This window comes from Vitis riparia, chromosome 3, assembly GCF_004353265.1.
Source record: "Vitis riparia cultivar Riparia Gloire de Montpellier isolate 1030 chromosome 3, EGFV_Vit.rip_1.0, whole genome shotgun sequence".
In the NCBI taxonomy this organism is placed as follows: Eukaryota; Viridiplantae; Streptophyta; class Magnoliopsida; order Vitales; family Vitaceae; genus Vitis; species Vitis riparia.
The window spans coordinates 2,902,778-2,928,558 of record NC_048433.1 but is presented as its reverse complement, the minus strand read 5'-3'; the positions used below and the strand labels follow the sequence as shown (position 1 = coordinate 2,928,558).

The following is a 25,781-nucleotide window of genomic DNA, read 5'->3' as shown; positions in this document are numbered from 1 at the left end:
TTTTTGGGATGCTGTTTGGACGTATCCTTTTTAATATATACCTTTTGTTTTACTTATAAAAATAAAACTTACTAAAAATATGAAAAAAAGGGTCCATAGTAGTTCTTGAGCTTTAAAAAAAACGTATTTAGCTTTCATTAAAGAAAAGAATAAAGGAAAAGAAGTAAAAAAGTAAAGGGAAGAAAAGAAAAAGGTCATATTTAAAAACTAACCAAGAATCACAAAAAATAAAAAAGATAAAAAAGAAAAAAGAAAAAGAAAAAGGAAAAGAAAGAAAAGAAAAGGTCATGTTTAAACTTTAAAAAAAATTATGGAAAAAAAAAAAGAAAAAGAAAAAAGAAAAAAGAAAAAGAAAAAAAGAAAAGGCATAGATGATTGATTATGCTCTCTTCGCCTGTAGCATTCCATGAAATATGATCCCTTGTCTGATCATTGTAAAATTTAAGGCCAAATAAAAAATAAAGAGACTTATTAAAAATTATGATCCATTGCGATTGGGAAACCGACAAGCTCTTCATGATCGGATGAAAGGCCAGCGTATCATGTTTGTTAATGGCCAAAATTGATAGTAAGAAAGAAAGTTTATGGTGTGGACTATGGAGTTGTGGCTGCAAATTTGCCATTGAATTTAATTTAATTTTCTGGATAGGCTCTGCGGACGTGGAAAAAACCGAGATAGAGCCTCCACGCCAGGTAGTAATGGATTAGGGCTTAATGGTAGGTAGGTTGAGCTCTGCCTCTGCCCCTGCTCCGCTCTGCTGTGGTGTGGGAGAAATGAGTTGCGGGTGTGCATATGCTTGTATTCGCTTCCCCAACTCATATCGCTGGATCAACAGACCGTATTCTTTCAAATACTTGTTTAATTATGGGAATAATGGCAACAAGATTGGAGGTTCCTGGAAAAAAGGCCGGTTGGTTTCGAGGCCTCTGGCTAGAAATTTTGGGGGAGAACAAAAAGAAATGGGCAAAGACGAAGCCAGTAAAGATGATAAGAAGCTGAGGGGAATGACAAGTATGATTGAGGAAGGAAATTTGGCAATCCTGTCCTCCTGCTTTGTGGGTCTCCTCACTGGCATTGGTATTGTGCTCTTCAACAACGCGGTGCGTCCCAATACATTCCTTGCATTTCTCGGAAAATGATAGTGATTATGAAAGTAGAAATTCACTACACCTGTTGGTTTTGGTACCAAAGCACTTGCTTATCATATTTGAACAACCTTGGATTTAACCGAAGAGAATCGGAACGGAGGATTCCATCATAAACCTAAATAAGTTGTATTGTGTGTACGTATATATATTCCTTTGGTTATTCATGGGAAGTGGGGATGTCTGGCCTGTTTTCAAAAAACAGTTTTTGCAGTTTTTTAAAAACAATTCTCAGTTGTTTTCGAGAACACAACTTTATTTTGGAACTCAAATATGAAAAACAATTTCCTGAGCTTATTCTTAATGAAAGAACCATGTATAATTATTGCTCTGAACACTACAACGAAAGTATTATGCATTTATGTATAATGCAAAAGTTTTTAAATTGTTCTCTATATTTTTATTTATTGCTAAGAACTTCTCTATATTCTCTAAAAAAAAAGTCTATTTTTAGAACAAATTCTCATTAAATTTTTTTCCATCAGAAGTTTGTCTTTAGTGTTTTATAGGTTAGAAAATAGTTTTCTAACTCAAACAGAAAACTATTTTCTGAAGAACAGAAAAACTGTTTTCATGAACAGTCCCAACCGGAGCTTTGTAATTGTTATGAGATGGGTTTGGTCTTCCCACTTGCTATCCATCTAAAGCTATTCCCATTTGGGGATTTGCTGGTGGGTGGTTGGGAAGATTGCCTCCTTGGTGGGTTTAGTGGTAATAAATCATCTCTGGTGAATGTTCAATTGGTAATCTAGCTCACATTAAGTTTGGAGCAACCAAAACAGAATCACTCACTCATTTGTGCAGCCAGCATTGACCGATGGTCACTTTGCCACATCTGTAAGGAGATCAGTGACATTGCTTGTCTTATTATGGGGTTCTTGTGACTCTTGTCAGTGGATTTGAAAAATCAATAATCTAGTAGGCTAAAACCTAGAGGGTGTTGAATAAGTGTTTTTTACTTTTATTAACCTAAAAATTGATCATTTTTAATCCAGTTAATTTTTTTGAGAATATAGGGAAGTTTAAAAACAAATCAACACACTAGACAAGATTTTCTATATGGAAAACCTCCACACAACATGCAGAGATAAAAAAACCATGGGATTATAGACTTCAAATCTAAATCCACTATATGAGAATACGATATACAAATTTACTTGGTAGACGCTATTCTTAGGTGGTGTTTGTTTTTTGGCTGAATAGAAAAAGCCAATTAAGCTAAAAGTAATCTGTTGACATCGTCCAACATAATTAAAGTAAACTTGTTATCAATAGGTTTAGTTTAGTTATGTTGGATAATGTCAACAGGTTACTTTTAGTTGAATAGAAAAAACCAAATATTTGACTTTTTCTATTCAGCCAAAAAACAAACACCACCTTAAACTTACTTTCCAGTACTTCTATTGCATTCCACATCCGTAATGCAACACCTCAGATTTACTTGGTAGACGCTACCCTTCGACTTACTTTCCAGTATCTATACTACATTTCATGTTCGCAATGCAGCAACTCATGTGTTCCTAATGGATCTCACCTTAGTGTCTAAAAGGATGTAGATCTCCTTCATAATTCAATGGAAATACGGAAACCTTCTTTGAGGGTTTTGGGAATGGGAAGACAAATTAGGTTATTCTAAACATTTGTATCAAACTCAAAAACCTATTTTGATAGGGTATATATACAAGCCCAATGGCTTGGTGGACCAATTCTAGAAAAATCCCAAATATAAACCTTTAGACATATTCAAAGATGGATCTCCAGAAATTTGGAAGATTCAGGTGTGAGTGCTTGAGCACCGAGACTAGTGCTTGATTGCTTAGGCCAATCTCTTAAAATTTATAAAAAAACGTTTTTGCCCTGTTTTAAAACAATCAATCCATACCATGCCAACCTAAACAATAACTTGCTTTTCCTGGATCTTTTTTGTACCTACCTGTGTCATCCCAGTTGATCAATCAACAACCTTGAGTCTTTAACAAAGAATAAGACACGATCCAGAAAGATCTTATTCCAGAATGAATGGAACAAAATTGTCAATCATAAACTACATAGCCTAATGTATCAATAGGATTTGTGGCTTGGATACCTCTAGTTTTCATCACTATAATGGAACCACTTTAAATTCACTGCTTATTCCACTAAAGGTAATAGACTCGACTTGAGCTACATTCTCTAATTTCTAGTTATAGCCCTTGTATGCTACTAGGTTTGTACTTCATGGACTTGCCACATGATGTCAGGTGTCCTAGGAGTTCGATCCTCAATTATTTGATTATAAGGAAAAGCTCATGACTTCCTAGGAGGTTTGGCTATAATACACAATTCCTCTCTATTGTGAAATATATGTTAATCTCCCCTATTAAAAGTGCTGGGAGAAGAAAGGACCAGAAGTTTAGAAGAGTCATTTTCTGAAGAAGAGGTGTTTGAAGCCCTTTCCAGCCTTTCTGGTGACAAAGCGCCAAGCCCAGATGGCTTCACCATGGCGTTTTGACACTTTTGCTTGGATTTTACTAAAGCTGAGATTATGACTCTTTTCAAAGATTTGTTTCGCCTTGGCACGTTCCAGAGGAGTTTAAACTCCACTTTCTTAGTTCTAATTCCAAAAAATGGGGGTGCGGAAGAGTTGAAAGACTTTAGACCGATCAATTTGGGGACTGTACAGCTTCTTGCCAAAGTCCTGACAAACAGGTTGAAGTCAGTTGTGAGGGTGTTGATTTCAGATAACCAACATGCCTTTATTCAGTGTAGATAGATTCTAGACGCTGCCTTGATTGTAAATGGGGCTGTGGATTCTAGGTTAAAGGCCAATGTCCTTGGCCTCCTCCTAAAATTGGACATTGAGAAGGTGTTTGATCATGTCAACTGGGATTGCCTTTTTGCTGTCATGTCTAATATGGGGTTTGGAGAAAGGTGGATTAGTTGGATCAGGTGGTGTATCTCCACCACTAGCTTTTCAGTCTTAATCAACGGAACTCATTCCGGCTTCTTCCGCAACACTAGGGGCTTGAGACAAGGCGACCCGCTATCTCCCTATCTTTTCATTTGGTCATTTTCAATCAGCTGCTGTCTAGAGCTAGTTGTGGGGGCCTCGTTGAGGGGTTTAAGATGGGAAGAAGCAGTGGGAAAGGGACGGACTTGCTCCATCTCCTATTTGCTGATGACACTCTAATTTTTTGCAATGTTTATAGCGAAAATCTGAGATACTTGAGTTGGGTGTTTTTGTGGTTTGAGGTGATCTTCGGTTTAAAAGTGAATAGAGATAAAAGTAAAGCTATCCCCTTAGGAAGGATTGAGTCTTTGGAGGATGTTGTTTCAATGATGGGGTATAGAGTTGGGAAGCTCCCTACTTCTTATCTGGGACTTTTTGTGGGGTGGTGGTGTCTTAGAGAAAAAACCTCACTTGGTGAATTGGAGTTTGGTTTGTACTGATACGAAGGAGGGAGGCTTAGGAATTCGTAGACTTGTGGCTCTAAACAAAGCCTTACTTGGGAAGTGGAGTTGGAGATTTGCGGCAGAAAGGGAGTCCTTTTGGAAACAAGTCATGATCAATAAATTTGGGTTAGAGGAAGGAGGGTGGTGTTCGAGAGTAGCAAGGGCAGGCTACAGTGTGGGGGTGTGGAAAGCCATTAGAAAAGAATGGGAGGGTATTCGTTGCAGATCTCGCTTTATTGTTGGGAATGGGAGAAAGATCAAGTTTTGGAAGGACTTATGACGTAAAGACCAAACGTTGAAAGAAGCTTTCCCTAACCTATATAGGTTGGCGGTTAACAAAGATGAGTGGGTGTCAAATGCTTGGGAGGGGAGTGGGAAGTCGGGTTGTTGGAATCCTCACTTCTCAAGGCATTTTAATGATTGGGAATTGGAAGAGGTGGAGGGCTTGTTCCGAAAATTGCATCATATGGTAGTGAGAAGAGAAGTGGAAGATGTTTTGAGTTGGAAAGAAAGTAGGGATGACATTTTCTCTGTTAGATCCCTCTACTACTTCTTCATTAGGGCCTATAGTGACTCTTTTCCTTGGGATCTTATTTGGAGGTCCTGGGCTCCTATGAGGGTGAGCTTTTTTGCTTGGGAAGCATCTTGGAACAGAATTTTGACCATCTACCAGCTCAAAAAAAGGGGATGGAATATGCTGAATAGGTGCTACTTGTGTAAAGAGAAAGAGGAAATTAGTGATCATTTAATTTTGTTTGTAAAAAGGCTACAATGCTTTGGAGTTTAATTTTCTCCCTTTTTGGTGTGTAGTGGATTTTGCATTCTTCAATTAAAAGGAATTTGCTTGGTTGGCATGGTGCCTTTGTGGGTAAGAGGAGGAAGAAGGCTTGGAGGGCTGCCTCTTTATGCTTAATGTGGACCTTATGAAAGGAAAGAAATGAAAGAGCATTCAATGATATCGAACGGTCGAACCAAGCTTTAAAACATTTCTGTTTGTATACTTTTGTAAATTGGGCTAGGGTGTTTATAGAAGATCATACTTTGTCTATGATTGACTTTATAGAATGGCTATATGTCTAGCTAGGGGAAAGGTTTTTTGTCTTTTTCGTCTAGTTTTTTGGCGTTTTGATTGTATACTTCGTGTGTACTATTTTCGTTGTTTCTAGGCGCTTCTAATACAAGCTCTACTTATCTATAAAAAAAAATGTTAATCTTCCTTATTAAATCATGTTCCTTAACTGATGTTAATGGAAAGATGAAATAACTAATCTTCCTTAGAAATGGAAACCAATTACATCACAAGTTATATGTAGAGTTGGCGATTTAAAGTCTTTCTTGGCTTAGTAAGGCTCTCTTAAGCAAGTGCAGTTGACAATTTACGTTGGAAAGAGGAGCTTTTTGGAGACAAGTTATAAGTGGAAAATATGGGGAAGGAAAAATGAGCATGTTTGTCTTGTCACATTAGGGATGGGTATGGTGTTGGGTTGTAGAAAGTTATCAGGAAGGATTAGGATTCCATTAGTAGTAGAATTTCTTTCTTTGTAGAGAATCAGAGCAGGGTGAAGTTTTGGAAGGATAGGTGGTGTGGGGATGGGCACTTCTGTGCTTCTTTTCCAACTTTTTTTAATTTACCTTCATCAAAAAAGGCTTTGAGTACAGGAGTTGTGGGACTAGAGTAGCAAGCAGAGCCATTGGAACTAGTGTTTTTCTAGGAATCTAAATGATTGAGAGATGGATGATGCAGGGTATCTATTTTCTACATTGCAAAGCAAGGTGGTGAATTTGTAAGGAGGAGGATCAGGTAGTGTGGATGGGCTCAAGGAATGATTCCTTCTTTGTGAAGTCTGTCTATATTGTGCTCAAGTTGGGGAGTTTGGGCTCTTTTCCAATGGGGATTATTTGGGATTCATAGGTTCCATTGAAAGTAAGGTTTTTTCTTTAGCATTGGAAACTTGTTGGTGGAAGGTCTTGACTCTTGATTAGTTTCAAAAAAGAGGGCAGATGTTGAATCTTAAGCTTTTAGGATTTTAGACCCATGATGCATATCATGCTCTAACACCCGAATGACGTGCTACATGTGAGAGTCACAAACAACGTTATTGTAGATAAATTAAAAATGTGTAATCACAAATAATCAGATAGAGGGAGGAATTGAGAGGCCTCTAGTTAATCAGAGCTTTGATACGATGTTGAACATCAGCTTGCCTAAAAGCTTAAGCTGCTAGGATTTGGGTTTACGATGTATATCATGCTCTAACAATTTTAGTTAGTGGACCTAGTTGAATTGTTCTTTCTTAAATGATGAACTACAGTTCTGAATTCTATTACCTATAGATGGATTTTGAGAACTAATTTAACTCATTTTTTTAGGTGCATGTAATTCGTGATTTTTCCTGGGATGGGATTCCCTACAGAGGTGCCTCATGGTTGAGAGAGGAGCCCATTGAAGCTATCTGGGAACGAGTAATTCTAGTACCATTATGTGGGGGTTTGCTTGTAAGTGGGTTAAATGTTCTTCGAGATGCTTTGCAGAGCCCTGGAGACGGAAACTTGATTTCTAATATAAAGGCTGCACTTCAACCATTCTTGAAGGCGGTGGCTGCTTGTGTCACCCTTGGTACTGGAAATTCATTGGGGCCTGAAGGTCCTAGCGTTGAGATAGGTGCATCCATCGCCAAGGGTGTTAGTTCTTTGTTTGATAAAAGCTCCAAAAGAAAGGTGTCTCTTGTTGCTGCAGGATCAGCTGCTGGAATCTCTTCTGGTTGGCATTTCTCTGTTGCTATATTTTTTCTATTCATGTGCATGCACAAATTATGAGTCTCTTTTAACCTCAGCATGAAGCCAACCTTCTTTTAACACAAACTCCAGTTTGGCTTCTAAATTGAGATGTTCACTAACATGTTATGCAAATGTGTCGCTATTTATATTATCATTTGACATGGGGATGTGTGCCATACTGCTTGCTTCTGTTCTTTGTATCTTCATTTTCCTTTTTTTCATCTATAATTTTCAGTTTTATATTTCTAATATTTTACCTGTTGTAAAAAATTTGTTTGTGTATCGGATGTTTGGAAGTTTTATGAATTAAATTGAAGCAATTGGAACTTATTAAGGCATGCTGAAACTCATTGAAACTCCCCATTTGATGATGAGACTTCAGTGATTTCTTTTCTAAGTGAAATTTTTAGAAAGCCTTTGTGAGATCTAAGGTTATCTCTTCTTTTTCTGCCTAATCTGATCTCGTTTTAGATTGAAGAGGTCTATGTGTATAATTCGTTAACTCAGAATTCTTTCTACCTATTATAGCAACAATTGAGTATTCCTATTCTATTCTTAAAACCAATAAAATGTCCTAGTTTAAAAGAGTTACAGCAGTATTATATAACACTTCTCTAATATAACTCAAAAGACTTGAACAAATAAATTTCCGTCAACATTCTGTATCCTCCACATCACTTAGGATGTGCCAGTAGTTCACAGAGAAACTAATGTGCCTTTTCATTATATCACATTACCTGTCCAAGGTAGCTTGCATTATGTTCATTCTCATAATTAAGGTTATGAACAAACTTGTTCATAAACAGCTTTTGGTTGGCCTCTATATAGGTTTGTTAAGGCTTGTTTTTCAACACAACAAGCTGAAGTACCACACTTGTTTCTTTAGCACTCCAAGCTCAATCTGACACTCAGCTTGATAAGTTTTTGACCATCCTCCAAATTTGTTTGAGTCTGTCTCTTACATAGACGTTCAGTGTTCCACACTAGCTATGCAGCTGTCAGGTATACAGAATCTAAATGTATCTGGCAATCTCAGCAAAGTCTCTCTTGCTTTCTTAACTCAGAAAATAAAGTGCACTGGACTGCTAATACTCTTAAATTTGTTGAATAGTAAAGCGCTCTCTCCCTCAAACCCTAACAAAATAGGGCATTATGAAGCAACCCATTCTTATTGTTTCTAAATAATAACTAACAATGGAGTAAAGCAACTTACTCCCAAGTCACATGGCTGTCAAAACACAAAGTAGAAACATAACTGTATTTAAGTATCCAATACAGCATTTAGAGGAATGAATCAATATTTAGGAAAAGAACTATGTCCATGGCATTTGCAACTTGTTATACATGAAGCATTCATTTTTATCATCTAGTAAAAAGAGAAAAAATTGGATTTTATATTCTGTTAATTTTATGATGTTCTTTGTTCTTACATTTCCAATATTTTAAAGCATGCTACAAAGACTGAACTAAGAAATGGCAGTATTCTCTTGTTACCCATATCAATTGCTATCTTAGCATTTAAGTTGATCTTGTGCTTTCACAGGGTTCAATGCTGCTTTTGCTGGTTGTTTTTTTGCTGTTGAATCAGTCTTATGGCCCTCAACAGCAGATTCATCCCTGTCACTCCAAAATACTACTTCTATGGTTATACTCAGTGCTGTAATAGCATCTGTAGTGTCAGAAGTTGGTCTTGGTTCTGAACCAGCCTTCAAGGTCCCAGAATATGATTTCCGTTCACCTGGTGGTAAATTATTAATCTCCATTTAGTTTTTAAATATTTTCTTTACATATGCTCACGCAGCTCACCCACTAAACTGTGTATAGACCCCCTGACATTTTGGTGTGTTCTACCTCAATTGCTCTCTTAATACTTTGAATTCCTCTTGGAAGTCCTGTAGTTGATTCCACCTCCACCAAACCCGTTACTACCATCAGTACCACAATTACCTGCACTATAGCCCTCAACCCCATGCTTTACCTTACCATCATCAAAACCTCCACCATTGCTGTCACCACATTTGCTACCATACGTGGCTGTCACCACTAATCTATTGTTTTTTAAGGACTTGAAGTATTGAGACATACTGAATGGGATTTGATTTGAATATTAAACACGATTTTTCTTGTAATAAACAAGAAAATTATGATATGTAGGATACAAGAGTTTACAAAGAGAGATGCCTATCAAGCTAAAGAATTTAGAAGGGGAGATGAGAGATCCTTTGAAATAGAAGCAGTTCAAGCAGAAAGAAAAATGAAACAAAAACGATCAACAAAGAAGAGATAGCAAAAACCCTATACATGATGACCCAAAGGTCTTAAGGAGGAAGATAATCCCCAACAAAACAAAGGAGGGCTGAGGCTCCTCTCTTGGGAAGCCCATTGGTTTCCTAGTTTGCTGATTTAGACTTCTAAGGAACAGAAAGCCCTCACTGGTGATGTATGCTATCTTCTGCCACTAATATTTGTACCTCCATGACCCACTCCTATCTTGAGCCACCTGAGAAGCTATTTTTGCTGAGCCCTCCTCAATCATTTGGTTTGGGATGCCCAAACTCCAGACTTTAGCCTCTATCACTCTTTCCAGTAGCACTAGAATTATTGCCTCAGTGGCCAACCGGTGCCCACTAGCTTTCAGAAAGCCCTAACAATTGTTCATGGTTTTGAGTGGGCAATCAACACCCATCTAACCAAGAGGCATCCATCAAAGTTAAATTTCAAATGTTCTTCTAGCAGGAGAATCTGCTTAGCCTGATATTGAACCTGCTCTCTGAGGGAGACAAATCAATATTCATTCAAGTAAGATGATACTAAATGGAACACCTGAGAACTCCTTGGACAAAAACATCAAAAGAGTTGTGAGATAACACAAAGCCTCTCATGGGTTATCCATAGATCTACTCCTACCTTAAAGACTCCAGCATTTCTCTTAAGCCAGATTACCCAATAATTTATATAGGATAGCTCCTCTCCTCGAGCATCTCCTCATTAGGCTCATCCTGAAAACCTAGTGAAAGAACTTATCTTGATCTGTGAAATTCTCTTTGTGTTGTGTGGGGGGGAGGGTGTTGAATAGTAGTCCAAGTGAGGTAGCCCCAAAAATTGTAATGTATATCCTGATTTTTATTTGTTTTTGACAAATATACCAATTATGAGTAAAAATAGATCAATCATAAGCAAAATAAAAATCAGTCACACAATTGACACATCATGTAACGTGGAAAAACCACCTAGAAACCCCTAGGTATAAAAAGCCACAAAAGGTCTATCAATCACAAAACAATCCACTAAATATGAGAAGAGGATACACAGATTTACCTAATGGGATGCTTCTACTCCCTAAGGTCTTATGCTGTCAGCACCTATACTCTTTTTCCATGTTCTTACATAACACTTTTTGGGCCAACTGGACGTTTTTTCTCCTTTTTCTTTTTCTTTCGCCTTTTGGTGGTGGGTGTATAGGTTTGTATACCTTGAGTCGCTTTTTTGGCGTCTCTTTATATATGAAATTCTCTTTACTTATCAAAAAAAAAATGTTCTTACATAACACTTCACTATGTTATTTAGTGGATCACCTCAAAAAACGGTATTGAGGTTTCAATGAATCAAATCTTCAACCTTTAGTTCGCTAGATTTCTTTCAAGAATTGTCTTAAAAGATTGAAAGATGAAATACTATGGCTATAGGGATGGTTGATCTCTCATGAATATATTTCAATAAGACAAACTTATTAATTTATACCCAAAAACCTAGGACTTATATTTGGAAAACCATTATACCTTCAATTTTACAAAAATGCCCTAAAAAATACAAAGATGAAATAAAAATTTTAATAAAAAAATGACCAATGTCCAAACATCTTGCAAGGATTTTGAACATTTGAACATTTTTGGGGTGCATTTGAATGTCTTGAAGGATGTTTGAACACTCCCTATCAGGTATTTGAGTGTTTAACCTTTGGATCCAATTTTTGACTTCTTTTTTAAAGTATTTGACCAAAGCAAACCCAAGTTTGTCTTTGATAGCCATTTCTTAAACCTTACTATCTCTAAATGCATGTATACCTCAAGCTTGATCAACTCGGAAACTGTTGAAGTTGATTGAGAACAGATAAGACCAATGGAAGTATGATGCACCTGTCACAGTAAGAAATGAAACAAAATTGTCAACACCTAGGAAGAAGATTTTTTTTTTTTTTTATGGATAAACCCACAGAAGATATATTAGAAAAAGGTTGCTTAAAAGGCAGCCCAAAGCATATAGGGAGTATACATGTGTCACCAAAAGACAAAAGACAAAGGCAAGCACTTACCAGCCCTCAACAAGAACCCAACCAATCAACAAAGTTAATTAAAGAAAGGGGTCCTACATCTAAACAAGACTTAGCCCAAGAGAAGAGACTACAAACAAAAGAATTTTTCATTCTTTGAATCGACAAAACCTCATTATCCAAAACTATCTTGTTTCTTTCCTTCCAAACCGTCCAAAATAAACAGAGAGGAGCTGCCCGCCAAGTCTTTCCACGCTTCCTGTCCACAAAGAAAGTGAACCAACCTAAGAGAGTGTCTCTAACTGTAAGCGGGAGGACCCAATTAACACCAAACAAAGAAAACAAAAGATCCCACAAAACCCTCGCCTTGGGGCAATGAACAAGGATGTCATTTATCATCTCCTCTTCAGCACAACACAAGAAGCACCTGTTTGCTAAAATCCAGCCCCTCCTCTTAAGTTGATCTTGGGTTAGTACCTTCCCCTTAGAAGCTTCCCAAGCAAAAAAACCCACCTTTGTAGGAACATAAGGGCTCCAAATGATGCTCCACGGAAACGGGACTGCACAGCTAGGATCAAGAGAATTGTAAAGGGGTTTTATAGAAAAAATCCCATTCTTCAATACTTTCCACATCACTCTGTCCTCCAAACCAACAGCTAGCCTCTTTCCTTGAAGGGTCGAAAGGAGCCTCTCCACCGCCTCCACCTCCCAATCATTAAAAGATATAGAGAAACGGAGAATCCAACCCCCCACATCCCCCAAAGAATCCTAGCAATCCGCTACCCACGCATCTTTAGAGACCGCTAAGGCAAACAAAGATGGAAAAGCCTCACAAAGGGGATTATTCCCGCACCAAAACAATCCCTGTCATAACTCCATAACAGAAGGTGACTGGAGGCACAGGTGGTTGGTCAATTCCCTACTTGAACATTTACACTAGTCAGGGCAGGTGCGCTCTACCAAATGTAACTTTGATTAAGTATTCCTTTATTTAGTAAGAGAATGGATTCTGCAATAAGTAGACTGAAAGATTCCTTCATAATTTGTTTCAAACACAACTCAAGTATTTTTAAATGTGGATATTCTAAGCTTTTATTTTAATCGTATGGTCTTTGGGTGTTAAGCTATTCAATTCAATTTCAGAACTTCCACTGTATCTTTTGCTGGGTATCCTATGTGGGTTGGTTTCGTTGGCCTTATCTAAGTGCACATCTTACATGTTGGTAACTATTGACAATGTCCATAAGGCTGTTGGCATTCCAAGGGCTGCATTTCCTGTATTGGGTGGCCTATCTGTTGGGCTTATAGCCTTGGCTTATCCTGAAATTCTTTACTGGGGTTTTGAGAATGTTGACATATTGTTGGAATCTCGGCCATTTGTGAAAGGCCTCTCTGCTGATTTATTGCTTCAGCTAGTAGCTGTCAAGATAGTAGCAACTTCCTTGTGCCGGGCCTCTGGATTAGTAGGAGGCTACTATGCTCCATCTCTCTTTATTGGTGCAGCAACAGGAATGGCTTATGGAAAATTTATTACTTTTGCCATTTCCCAGTCCAATCCAATGTTTCATCTCTCCATTTTGGAAGTGGCGTCACCACAAGCATATGGCCTGGTATTGTTCTATGATACTATTATATCAGCAAGATAATATTTTATTTTAAGAATTTCATATCTGCCACACCACCAGAAAATTTGAAAGGTGTTTGGATGCATTTCTATTTTCATATTTGTGAAAACAAATGTTATATTCATGGTTGGAAGGAAATCACCTGTTCTACAGAAGTATGAGATCTGCCATCATCATCAGTTTCAGAGGTCCTCTTTGTTTCTGGAAGTGACTCATTATTAATTTTTTTCAAAAAATGATGGGAAACCTCTGCATCAATATTCAACTTCAAGATTCTTTTTAACCATCTCAATTGTGATTTCCCTGATCAAAATTATGGAATGGAAACATATCCAAATGAAACCCTTTATAAAAAACTATCTTCCATTGTTTGCTAAATACTTAAAATGATTTGCTCTACTCATAAACTAACTTCTAGATTTGCGTTGTTGTCGAATATACTCTCATAATTCCATACAAATGGTTACTAGTTGTAGGTGGGCACAAACTTTCTTTGGCTTGTCTCTATTGATCGAGAATGCCATAAACCTTTGACTGATATATAAAAATTTTCATTATGTTCTTGCCATTTGTTGCACCTTTTTGCAGGAAAACTGATATTCCTTTGCTTGTGTGGTTTTGAGAAAACACTATTCATTGCTAAGCAGCCTTACTTTCAGCATGTACTGATGTGCTGATTTAGTCCATAGGATAAGGAAAACATGGGGAGTAATGCACCTTGGATCTGATTTTACAAAATTGTCGCCTGAGATATAGCAGAATGGTCAAATGATCCCAAGTTGTTGAAAAGTGGTTTTTTCAAGTTCATTGAGTTGAGTTTATATGACAGAAAGGCATTAAACAAAAAACGGAAAAAAGAAAAAATGGAATTGTAGCATTTGGGATTGAAAACCTTGCAACATGGTTTTAATATCAATTTGTTTTTCTCTTCATTCCATGCTAATATTTATGATCTTGTTTCAATATGCAAGACCATGATGTGGCTTATTATTGAGGAGCTTCAACTTGCAGGTTGGCATGGCTGCTACTCTTGCAGGAGTGTGTCAAGTGCCTCTCACAGCAGTTTTGCTTCTCTTTGAACTGACCCAGGACTATAGGATAGTTCTACCACTGCTGGGAGCTGTAGGGTTGTCTTCATGGACTACATCTAGGCAGGCAAAGAGAAAGGATGTTGGGGATCCTGGGAAACTTAAAGAGGGAAATACTCAGAAACCAGATTTATCTTCCCATGACCCCAGTGCGCTCTCTTCTAGTTATTCAGTTGCTGCAAAGGCATCATATGCAAGTAACCTTTGTGAAGTTGAAAGTTCACTCTGTGTTGATGATTCCAATAGTGAGACAAAAGAGCTAGAAAAGAGGATTTTTGTTTCACAAGCCATGAGAACAAGATATGTGACTGTCCTGATGAGTACATTACTTATAGAGGCAGTGAGTCTAATGCTCGAGGAAAAGCAGACGTGTGCAGTAATCGTTGATGATGACCATCTCTTGATCGGTTTACTGACACTTGAAGACATTCAGGAGTTCAGCGAAAGAGAAAAAGCTAGAATCAGAAGATCCAAGGTATTCCATCCTACTTTTAATGAGTTTTTGACCTTAGAATTAATTTTCAAACATTCAGTTATACTGAACTTGGTTGAAATTGAGTGCATGAGCAAATTTCAAATCCAGGTTTAATTGTAAATGGGGAGAAAAGGAAAGAAACAATGAAAATAAGTCCAGTAAGAAGAAACTCAGGGCAAGTCAGCAGTTTGTTTGCCATGGGAAGTTGCAAATTTCAAATGGATACAAGAAATAGGTTGAAAGTGGTTTTGTGAATTGTTTTTATCTGATTGTGGCAGGGAAAGGACTGCTCAAAGAAAGCTTAATTAGGGAATAATTGAAAACTATATACACAAATTTCTACTTATATTAAAGACTTGCTGATTTTAGGCACTCCAGGTGCTTGGAAATCATTTGATAGATCCAAGTCAGTTTTTGCACCTTGCTTGGCGAACGTAATCTTGACTAATTTGTTGTTCCATTACAGGAGGTTTTAGTATCTGAAATGTGTTCTTTGGATGGTGAAAAATGCCGAGTGCCATGGACAGTAACACCAGGCATGAATCTCTTTTCTGCTCAAATGATCATGAACACACTTGGTGTGAATCAACTTCCAGTTATCTCAGATCATGTTGAAGATCACAAAGGGCATCCAGTTGGCCTCTTGGACAGGGAATGCATCAGCCTTGCTTTCAGGTTTGGATATTAACTTTCCACAATGCGGTAATGATTCATACAGAATCCATTTCAGGGACCTCCCTGCAGATTTATGCAATAGGCTTTGACATCACGTCCCATCTGCCCTCAGCTCTCCTACAGAAACTTTTTTGAAATATCATTTAAAATTAACGTTTACGAGGCTTGATTCAATTTTGAAAGAGATGAATGTATTGTCAAAACAGTTTCTACCACCAGAAAAAGGGCAGAGCGAGGTTATTGCTCAAGCAAACCCTTGGGGGTTTTCTTTAATTTATTCTTGGACATATTTTATATTTGCTTAAGGTTCCTGGTTTCTTTTTCATGCAGGGCAGTAGCAGCCAGAGAATACCTGAGCTATGTTTCCACACCAGAAAAGGCATGATCACTGATTCAGGATCAAAGTTTGTCTTGGTATTAATATCATTACTGGGCAAGGCCATAAGAATTGCTCCAAAGAAGGCATCGCCTTATAAGCTAAAAAGATTTCACGATTGTGGAATCCATCTCCTGCAGGTAAGCTTCACATTTCAGTAATCTGGTTCTGCACAGTAGGTCTGATCTCACGCTCAGAAGATCACTGATTAAGGAAGATTGGTTTAGTACATTGGTATTGCAATGCAGAAATCCTAGAGGAACAATATTCTTAAAGGATCCGAAGAGAAGAAGAGAAAAATGAAACCCATCTTAATCATCCTCATGTGAATCCAGCCACAGAAAAGTTGGCTTTCGATATACTCCTAAAGCTTTTTGTAAAACTTTTTGAGGAAACAAATGATCCCTTTTTTTGACTGCATCAGGAGCTAATTCACTGGTTTCATGGCCTTGTGTTTTGAGTTTTATTTTTGTTTCATCCACTTGTGTTGGGAGTTTTGATTTTTTGTAGTTGACATAGCAAATCAAAGCAATGTAATTACAGAGTCATGCAACTGTAAGATTATCATCTTTGAATGTACATAGCCTGAAAAGTTTTAATTTTCTTGAATTCAAGAAAATTTCTTAGTCATAGACTTTACCCTTTTTATTCCTTTTCTGTAGAACAAAGATGAAAGTCTTTATTCACTAAGATAATGTAAAAAGAATTTCAAATTCAAGTGTAGCATCAATATATTCCATACTGTTTAGAAAAAATGCACATATGGGTTAGGCATTTCAATGGAAAGAATTTGAGACTTTGACACTGCATTAAGGCAAGCATGATGCCAAACTCAGATTCATCCTTAAACATGATGCATTTTCCAAATACTGGACTGCCAATTAACAATAACCAACAAGCAACATGATCATGCGTGTGCCTTGTAAGAGAAAAAGACCAATTGAATTTTGTGGGCCTTTACAGTTTTATTCACTTCCAGAGGCTCAACTTAAAACAACACAGATGCCACCACCTTTTGACATACAATATAGTAGTTTTTAACACAGTGGGAAACTTATTACCAACACAAAAACTAAAGGGACATTGACCTCTTACACCATCCAACTGTAATACCATCCAGATTGTTTCTTCTCCTATCCCTCGTATATGACAGCATTTAACTACTTACCTAAAATAGATCACATGTTGCCGGTCATCTGTGCATCAGTATCAACATGAACGTTTGAAAGAGGGTAGGACTAATCCCATTGGTAAGGGGCAATGACTAATGAGCTTGAGGATCATTACTCTCCAGTTTTGTCCAAATAATAAAGAATTTAGGAGGACGACTGCCACAAACAATAACTTACAGTGTAGCAAGTCCCAGATGCCCTCCTCTTTGAAGAGGTGATTTGCAAGACAAACTTGAAGTGGATAAAAAGGAAAAAAGCCAACACAATGCCACACATCTTTTATATGCAGATTCTAAAAGCTTCCTCTTGTGAAAATCCATCCGTGGTCATCTGAGGTGTGGTGACTGAAACATATCTGATAATAAAACCCCCAAAAGCATCGCAGCATTCTGAACCATGAGCATCCAAAGTCTGAATAAACACAGTTCTAATGACAGTCTAACCCGCATTCCTCCAGCACAGGGCCATCTGACTTGGCTAAGAAAGGATCAACCCTGACCCACAAAAGGGAGAAGATTGAAGCAAGAAGAATGGACCAGACAATGATGATGGTGGGTGTCCTGTTCTGCCGTCCTAGTAGACCCTTGAGGAAAGGATAGAGATGGACAATCACCCAGAAGGCAAAGAAGAGCTTACCAAACAGAGGTCCCCAGGACTCATACCCATTATTAATTGCATTTGAAACACCAGCAACCACCCCAATCAGGTTAATTATCAGAAGTGTGGTAGGTGGAATTAGCAATGTTGTCCACTTGAATGCATACAACTCAGAGAAATCCTCATCATCCCCAGCTTTTGAAGTCACAGTGAAATCTGTGTCAATACCAGCTAACACCTTAAGAAGCCCCTGGAAGACAGCAAAAAGATGGGCTGAAACACCTCCAATGACCCAAAACTGCTCATTTCTCCACCAATCATCAATTCCAACACCACTCCATCTCATTTCCAGGATGCTAGTCGCAAAAATACAGATAAAAAGGGATAAAAACCACAAACTCGCAACATTGCTTAGCTGCAATAGGAAAAAGTTTGGAAAAGGTCAGGATAAGTGTATCATAAAGTTAAGGAGGCATTCTGAAAAAAATCAGTTGCCTAGATTCTCATACCTCTGGAGTGATGAATTTGCCTGTGAGCAAGCAAACAGCAGGTAAGGTACAATAAGCGACCAATGGAATTGATGTCCATGGATATACAGTTGCGTTGATGTAAGAAAGACGTTCTAACCATTTCAGACCGCCACCATACCCATACCAGAGGGGACAGTGCCTGCTCAAGAAAATTTCAACGGAACCAAGGGCCCATCGAAGCACCTGGTGCAGACGATCAGAAAGATTGATGGGTGCGGACCCTTTAAAAGCTGGCCTGTCAGGGATGCAGTATATGGATCGCCATCCATGGCAATGCATTTTAAAACCTGTCAAGATATCTTCTGTAACAGATCCATAGATCCAACCCACCTGAATAAAAGGCAATGAAGTTAGTTTTGAAATTTCTAGAAAAACAGGATCAAATAGATAGCCAGTAAACTTACAGGGAGCAATGCAAAACCTAGAAAAAATGGCAAGAATCTAATTGCAGGAGGCTAAGCACAAAAGTTCCCTCCCTCCCTTGCTAGGGCAAACCCCATTAAAGGAGACTAATATGATTCTGCAGCTTAGTGATGGGTGTTTGTCTTTTCCTTATTTATTGCACTATGTGCTTTAGAGAAAAAAAAGACCCAAAAAAACAAAAAATACAGAGGGCCCTACCTCTATATACCTTTCATGGGTGTTTTCAGCTTTGTTGATTAATCATTTGAGTAAACACATCAAGGCTTTTGGTCTTAAAGGCACCATGATTTGGAAACTCAGTCCTTTTCCCATTGATGGGAAATTTAAAAAGAGAAATACAAGATTTTTAAGGGGGAGAAACATAGTATGCTTTCATGACCATGAATAAAGCCAAGAACCTTGGTTTGGTGGATCTTGCTGCTTTATTATTTTGAGCAATTCATAGAACACTGCATAGTGATTGGGCACATTCGTTCCAATGTCTACGTTTGTTCCTTTTATTTCTGTCTATCATTACTTTCTCATAGCAATTTGAGGGTTTATTAGATCCTAAGCCCCCTTTCTGACTCTTTCTTCTTAATAAAATTCACCAGTACTAAATAATAACCAAATAGAATCCCCAATATGAAATGTCTTGGGGGCAAAACAAGCCATATCCATAGTTACCTCTTTTCCCCAGTCCGTTTTATCTTCATAACCACAGCTAATCACATGGATAGCTTCCTTTAATAGAGATGCAGGACTCGCAATTTTCAGTGTTCCACCATCCTCAAGAAGAGTTGATGCAACAAACACAGGAGACTGCCCAAACTTCTTCTCCAATTTCGTCTCAGACAACATAGTTGACTTCTCACTCTCAATCCCTATATGACAGTTAAATAATAAAATTAGAAGTGAGGCAAATAGAATGTATTATGCAAAGAGGAATATGTGATAACAACAAATTGAAGTAATCATGGTTTTTTTGAAAATTCATGCTACTAAAACAGGATGGTCGAATTGGCATTCTCCACAGTTAAATATATACTCAAGACCAAAAAATTTCCTGAGTAAAATAATGCTACGATACTGATAGCAGTGGTAAGCATGGAGTGAGTTCTGGAGTAGCAAATCTGAAAAAAAATATCAGGTTTGGAGTGCATACATGTTTCTACATATGGGTAGCTAAGGTGGTCAGGTCAAATATAACTACACCAGTCATTGCACAACTAAAAGGAGTTATTTGATTAAGTTGAAGGAACTACATGACAAAAGAAAGATCAGGGGATAGTAAAAAGTTCATCAGTTGAGTCAGTAAGAAACAACATAATGGCCGACCATTTGATTGAAGAAATGGCTCCAGCTCCATCATTGAAAGGAATTCTCTAGGTTTAGATGTGCCTTTAGAATTATATAACATATTTTCTTATTTTAATTGATATTTTATTTGTTTACAATATGCACAAGAAAAATTGCCTTCTAATAAACCATGTAAAAAAGCATGAAACAATCCTTACAACATTGTACTTAAGACTTACTATTTAAGGAGAAAGCATGCTATACCTTTGTTGTACCATATCAGCATGTTGATGTAGTACAAAGAAGGTAAATGAATACTTTCTCCTCTTTAAGAGGCAAAGCCAAATTCTAGGATTAACTACTGAAATGCAATGGAATTTCCATTAGTAGAGTGATGAAATCATGGAACTGCTCCTGAATTTAACACACCATGGTAAAAAAGCATGATCAGTCTGAAGAAGTTGATGTAAACTGCCTGATTTAGAGTCTGATTCTACCAGATTGCATGCCTAATTAAGGGAGCATATTTTGACTTTGATTATGTTTTAGTTTTTTTTCCTACTTGGTATTTTACCTTTCCCGATTTTGTATAGTTTCCTTTCATAATTTATTAACCAGGTTGTCCTAGGAATTAGCACTTGTCTCTCTTATATATAAGTTTTCCTCAGTCAATAAACAGTACAGAAAGGATGGAATAAGGTTCCAGAGTGGAAGTAGAACCCCAAATAGAAGGTCCCCAACTAAGATCCTGAAACTAGGAAAAGTAACATATCAAACGATTGTTTATAAATCTCCTCTAAGGCCATAGGCTAGAGCAAGGCTATTAAGAGGCCACTATTGTTTGCAAACCATGAACCTGACATATTCTACATACATCTACACTTTGCTAATCAAAACATGCCTGACATATTTGTGAGGCCCCAAATGTGGCTCCATATGCAGCCAATATTATTTGTTAGAGGGGTTGAACTTTGACCAGCACACAGCCTGAAATTACATTAAATTTGGAGATAAATTGTGTTATAGATTCGGTAGATGCTTAGCTTGATAAAATAGCTATATAGATGTATCAAATGAAGAGAGAGGTCATATGGGAGTGTCCCCTCTTTCAGCCTTTGTCTTAAAGCTTTTGGTGAACATTCTAATATTGGTTGTAGCTTGGGGTATGTTTCAAAAGCATCTAAGGGAGCAGGACTTCAATGGCCATGGCTCACTGGAAGCATAAATTCCCTAGAATTACTTTATTTATAATTCTTGAAACTACCAATCACGGCATGTGATATTTGCCTCAGGACTTCGTCTATAAAATGAAATTCAAGGGTTGTCTTATGAGCAAAAAAAAAACAGAAAAAATAAAAATAAAAACACATACACAATTCTTTTCTAATTGCAATGGTTACAATGAAAATAGAAGAGTCTCCAATAGGATATGGAAAACCAATTGCATCGATATAATAATTTCTTATAAATATTTCTCTTCAACCTCCTAAGCACAAACTCCTTAGCTTCTTTGTAAGGTAACTGGCCTAAGACCTCAACCAAACTATAATTGCCATTAAAAGTGTTTATTCTTAAAATTTTACCTGAATACACTCTCTAATAAAGCATTGAGTTGTCCCCAGAATTAAATATAAAAGTGAATTATCACTGGGAAACTCATGAAAGATTTAAACTAGGCAATCACCAACCAGGCCATATGAAGATTCTTTATCAGCTTACCATGTATCCATCAGGAAGCCATCCAATTAGTATCCATTGTGTTTAACAAAACTAAGCCTATTTCAGGAATTAGGTCATTTTTCCTTAACAAAGCTCAAAAAAAGACCTTAAAAAGATAACAAAATCATTTAAAAGGATAGTTTTTACCTTCAATGCCCTCCTCAATGCCCTCTAAAGCAAATACAGGTGCTCCAGAATCCAATCTCCTAAACTTCTTCTGCTTCTTCTCAGACTTGGACTTTGTGGTTTTCTTTTTCTTCTTTCCAGAGAAACAGCATCCACAACAGCACCAGTTTGGCCAGCAGTTACAGGTCCTTGTTGGAGGCTTCTTTGTTTTTGGAGCATCATTACCATAGAATGCCTGTCTTCTAAAGACACACCCAGTACCCACATAAATGGGTCCTTGAATTCCGTCCAAGCCTTTCATGTTGATCTAGTGCATATAAAATGACCAAGTCAATCGATGTTAAAGCTCTAAACTATCAAAACTAGCATCAAGATATGGAGAACTGCAGGCTTACATCAAAGAATACAATGTTCCGGTTAGCATATCGATCATGCCTATCAATCCCATCAAACCTCTGTGGGAACTGAACATAGCACACTTTCTTTCCCAGCAGTGGATCCATCATGAAACACATTGCCTCCTTGAGAGCCTTGCTGTTGTTGAAGTAGTGATCACAATCCAAATTCAATAGATAAGGTGCATTTGTAAGAACAGCAGAGACTCGGACCTGTTTTAAAGAATAAGCCCACCAGGACATAAAATTCAGACATCTTTATCAGGACACCTAGAATAGATGTGATTTTACCAAGCTACATACCAGAGCATTCATGGCACCAGCCTTCTTGTGGTGATTAAATCCAGGTCTCTTTTCTCTGGACACATAGACTAAGCGTGGTAATTCATTTCCTTCTGTGTCATGCCCCCCACTTTGACCTAGAAAAACCTAGAGAAAATCCCAAAAGAATGCTTAGAATAAGAATGATCAGATCAGGACATCTCATAAATAACTCTCAGAAATATATACCTGAATCATTCCGGGGTGATCTCGGACATTATTTCCCGGCCAAGGTGTCCCATCCTGCATTGTCCACCCTTCTTCTGGGACCTTTTGAGCTTTGGCAACCAAGGCATTAATCCGAACTTTAAATTCCTCATACTCTCTCTGTAAAAGACAATGCAAAAGAGATTTACAGTGTAAGCCACGAAGACAGCCAAAATGAGTGTAGATGGTACACACTGTATCACAATTCACGAGCCAGTCTAGAGTCAACCAAATTGATTTAGAAAAGCTACCCTAAATAATATGGGGTTGATAGGACCCTATCCAAAATGATTAATAAATTGGTCATTTTGTTACTATCTGTTTGGTCATACTGAACATCAAGAATAATAACTTGAGAAATTAGTTGAAGTTTCATGAGATTAAGCAGAGTTGTTGAAGATGGCTATAAATTCAGCAATTGGTCAAATTCAGATTCAGGCCAAAAAAGAGAAAAGAACACCTATCAGCATCCAAGTAAAAACCTTGGTGGGATATGGAGTTTATACTCTCTCTTCATAGCCCTTCGGTCCTTAACAAATGAAGTTAAAACCTTATCCTGAAGATAATCTATCTTCTGAGCAAAATAAAACTCTGGTGCACGTGGCTCAATGTTGAATTTCTTGCAGAAAGGCACCCACTTTCTCGCAAATTCAGATGTTTCAGACAAGGCTTCAAATGTCAACATGGCAGCACCATCATCAGAAACATAACAGGAAACCTTGTCAACTGGGTAGTCCACAGCCAGAATGGACAACACCGTGTTTGCAGTAACCAAAGGCGGCTCTTTTAAAGGATCCACAGTACTGACAAATATATCAACTGAAGAAAGTTGAGAAGGTTGACCTTCCTTATCATACCTGAGTATACCATTATTAGATATTAAACACAGATTTACCCACCAGGAAATTAATGCACAGAAACTGAAGTAGGCTAAACACTGACCTCAATGACAGCCTGTCTAGATAAGTTTCCCTGTCAATTGGGAGCCATTTTGGAAACTGATCAAGAATCCACGAAATGGCAAACCAAATCTCACAGATCACAGATACAAGCCACAGTGCATAAGCATCATTTACAGGATGCATGACCCGATAATGGAAGAAGAACCCGAGAACTACAAGCCGGATTATAATTATCATTCGATATGGATTAATTTGGCTTGATGGAACAGGTAGCTTCCTTGATAATGGTTGCCTTGCCTCATCCATCCTGATCATACATACACGGAGCACCGATTTTTAGTGTAAAGCCGATTTTCATTCTTCAAATTAATGCTATAGGGAATGAAATAAAATGCAAAGGAGAGTGAGAAATCTGGTAATTGCCATCAACTAGTGTAGTCTGACATTCCTTGCTCACTATACAATCAACTCAATATAGATTTCTATCATATTAACATGCAAAGTTTGTGCTAAAAAATTATGAGAATGGCTTAATGAACTTGTCCCATAACAAGCAGCCTTAGGTCAGCAGCATGAATTGTTGTTGGGCATAGAGATTTGATAACACTGATCAAGCTTTACAACCAATTTACTAACAAGTGACAAATTAGTCCAGTGGTCATCATACAATCAACAGAGTTGGAGTACTTCGACTTATAAGAATGACTATGTCGAAACATGATAATACATACAGCATAATTTGCAATATCCTAGCTGAGCAACAAAATGCAGAAAAGAAGCTGTGCCCAAAATTTATCAGACAGCTGAAGTTTCTCAAGTACTTACAGGGGTAGATCTGGCCCATCCCCATCGTTGTCCCAATCTTTCCCACCATTTTCGTTCATCACCTGTAGCTTCTCTTGCTTCTGCTTCCAATTTTCCATCCTCTCCTTCCAAGCCACACTTCCATAGCCATAAGCAGCCAAGTCCTTGGAAGGATCCATGGACCTAGGTTGTACTGCAATTAAAAAAAAAAAAAAAAACCCAAATGCTTATGGGTGCTCGAATTTAAAGGGGAAGAAGGGTGTAACAAAAAGAGTTACCAGGGAAGGCTGGGTCGGAGAAAGGAAGAGGGTGGATTCTTTTGCCTCCGCCACCAAGAAAAGAAGGGACCAAAGCATGGTGCTCAGGAGGAATATCATCAACCTGCAACAAACCCAATCAGGAGGAGTGAGTGAGCAGGGAGGCCAATTTTATGATATCACTTAAAAAGAAGAGGAGCATATGATATGATGAGGTACCATTTGGCCGTTGGTTAGCAGAGGAACCGAAGGCATGGTGTTGACAACTTGAGGAAGCATGTCAGCATCCCCAGCACGGCCATAAGTCATGTGGCCCTGAAGCATGCCCTCTGCAATGTACTGCATATCTTGGGTATCCCTCCTTCTCCCCACGAAATTGAACTCATTCTCCAAGTCATCAACATCATCTTCTTCTTCATCGCCTTCAACTCTAGCACATCCTACGGTTCACCTCCAATTAGATTTGTGGGTTTTCAAGAAATCATTAGCTAAAGAAGAAAAAAGAATGAAGAAGAAAAAAAAGATACCCTTGAGACGTTTGAAGCGAGTCTTGCACTGAGGGCAGACCTGGTTTCCTTCGCTGCGCTCGTACTCATAACAAGTCCTGCAAATCGGAAATGCGCACTCATTGCAGGCCACAAACAACTCTCCCCCCGCAGTAAGTCCAACATCATCCCCACAAATCTGGCATGTTTGCCCACTTAGATTCGCCAATGGCTTCCGCTGCAACACCCATTAAAAGAAAATTAGTCACTGAAATCGGAGAACAAATTCCCAAAAAAAAAAAAAAAAGGAAAAACCCATACACCGGCAGCTTCTCCCTCACGACGGATGACCACAAGCTCGTTCCGGTTGTGAGAACCAGCCACTAAACCAGCACTGGCCTCCATTACTGAGTAGGAGGTGGAGATCTGGTGGAGAGTAAATCAGTCCGCTTCAAACCCAAAAATCTAAAACCCAACTATACCCGTTTCCGATGTCTAAAGACAGAGAAAACCCAGAAGAGAAACACCCACCAGACCTCGAAACTACATTACCCACATGGTGTGATGCCTCTCATCATCTTCATCTTCTTCTCCCACGGTTCCACCTTTCTTATGGACCTCCTTTCTCCTCTCTCTACCTTTATCAACATCTCCGCCGACACTACTAATGCGCCAAATCCCTCACTATTCACCCTTTTTT

At 38.1% G+C, this 25,781-nt stretch overlaps 2 protein-coding genes across 2 annotated transcripts; one reads left to right on the top strand and one right to left on the bottom strand.

The window, feature by feature from the left end:
* The first annotated feature begins 407 nt into the window (after positions 1-407).
* On the top strand, positions 408-16,495 carry LOC117910886 (chloride channel protein CLC-e). Its single transcript, XM_034825069.1, has 7 exons — positions 408-1,101; positions 6,949-7,339; positions 8,900-9,100; positions 12,770-13,236; positions 14,263-14,814; positions 15,281-15,489; positions 15,820-16,495. The coding sequence occupies exons 1-7, from the start codon at positions 715-717 to the stop codon at positions 15,872-15,874; spliced, it is 2,262 nt and encodes a 753-aa protein (XP_034680960.1). The 5' UTR covers positions 408-714; the 3' UTR covers positions 15,875-16,495.
* Positions 16,496-16,781: 286 nt separating this feature from the next.
* LOC117910885 (probable cellulose synthase A catalytic subunit 5 [UDP-forming]) lies at positions 16,782-25,709 on the bottom strand. Its single transcript, XM_034825066.1, has 14 exons — positions 25,403-25,709; positions 25,124-25,319; positions 24,816-25,036; positions 24,618-24,720; positions 24,361-24,532; positions 23,576-23,842; positions 23,147-23,490; positions 22,616-22,755; positions 22,409-22,534; positions 22,106-22,318; positions 21,732-22,017; positions 19,254-19,450; positions 18,144-18,494; positions 16,782-18,049 (listed from the first exon to the last, which is right to left on the bottom strand). The coding sequence occupies exons 1-14, from the start codon at positions 25,484-25,486 to the stop codon at positions 17,465-17,467; spliced, it is 3,285 nt and encodes a 1,094-aa protein (XP_034680957.1). The 5' UTR covers positions 25,487-25,709; the 3' UTR covers positions 16,782-17,464.
* Positions 25,710-25,781: the final 72 nt, after the last annotated feature.

Coding starts and splice junctions, on each gene's coding strand:
- LOC117910886 (XM_034825069.1), top strand. CDS start 715: ATGGTAGGTAGGTTGAGCTCTGCCTCTGCCCCTGCTCCGCTCTGCTGT. Junction 1,102..6,948: donor TTGTGCTCTTCAACAACGCG/GTGCGTCCCAAT, acceptor TCATTTTTTTAG/GTGCATGTAATTCGTGATTT. Junction 7,340..8,899: donor AGCTGCTGGAATCTCTTCTG/GTTGGCATTTCT, acceptor GTGCTTTCACAG/GGTTCAATGCTGCTTTTGCT.
- LOC117910885 (XM_034825066.1), bottom strand. CDS start 25,486: ATGGAGGCCAGTGCTGGTTTAGTGGCTGGTTCTCACAACCGGAACGAG. Junction 25,320..25,402: donor GTGAGGGAGAAGCTGCCGGT/GTATGGGTTTTT, acceptor TGGGTGTTGCAG/CGGAAGCCATTGGCGAATCT. Junction 25,037..25,123: donor TCGCTTCAAACGTCTCAAGG/GTATCTTTTTTT, acceptor GGTGAACCGTAG/GATGTGCTAGAGTTGAAGGC.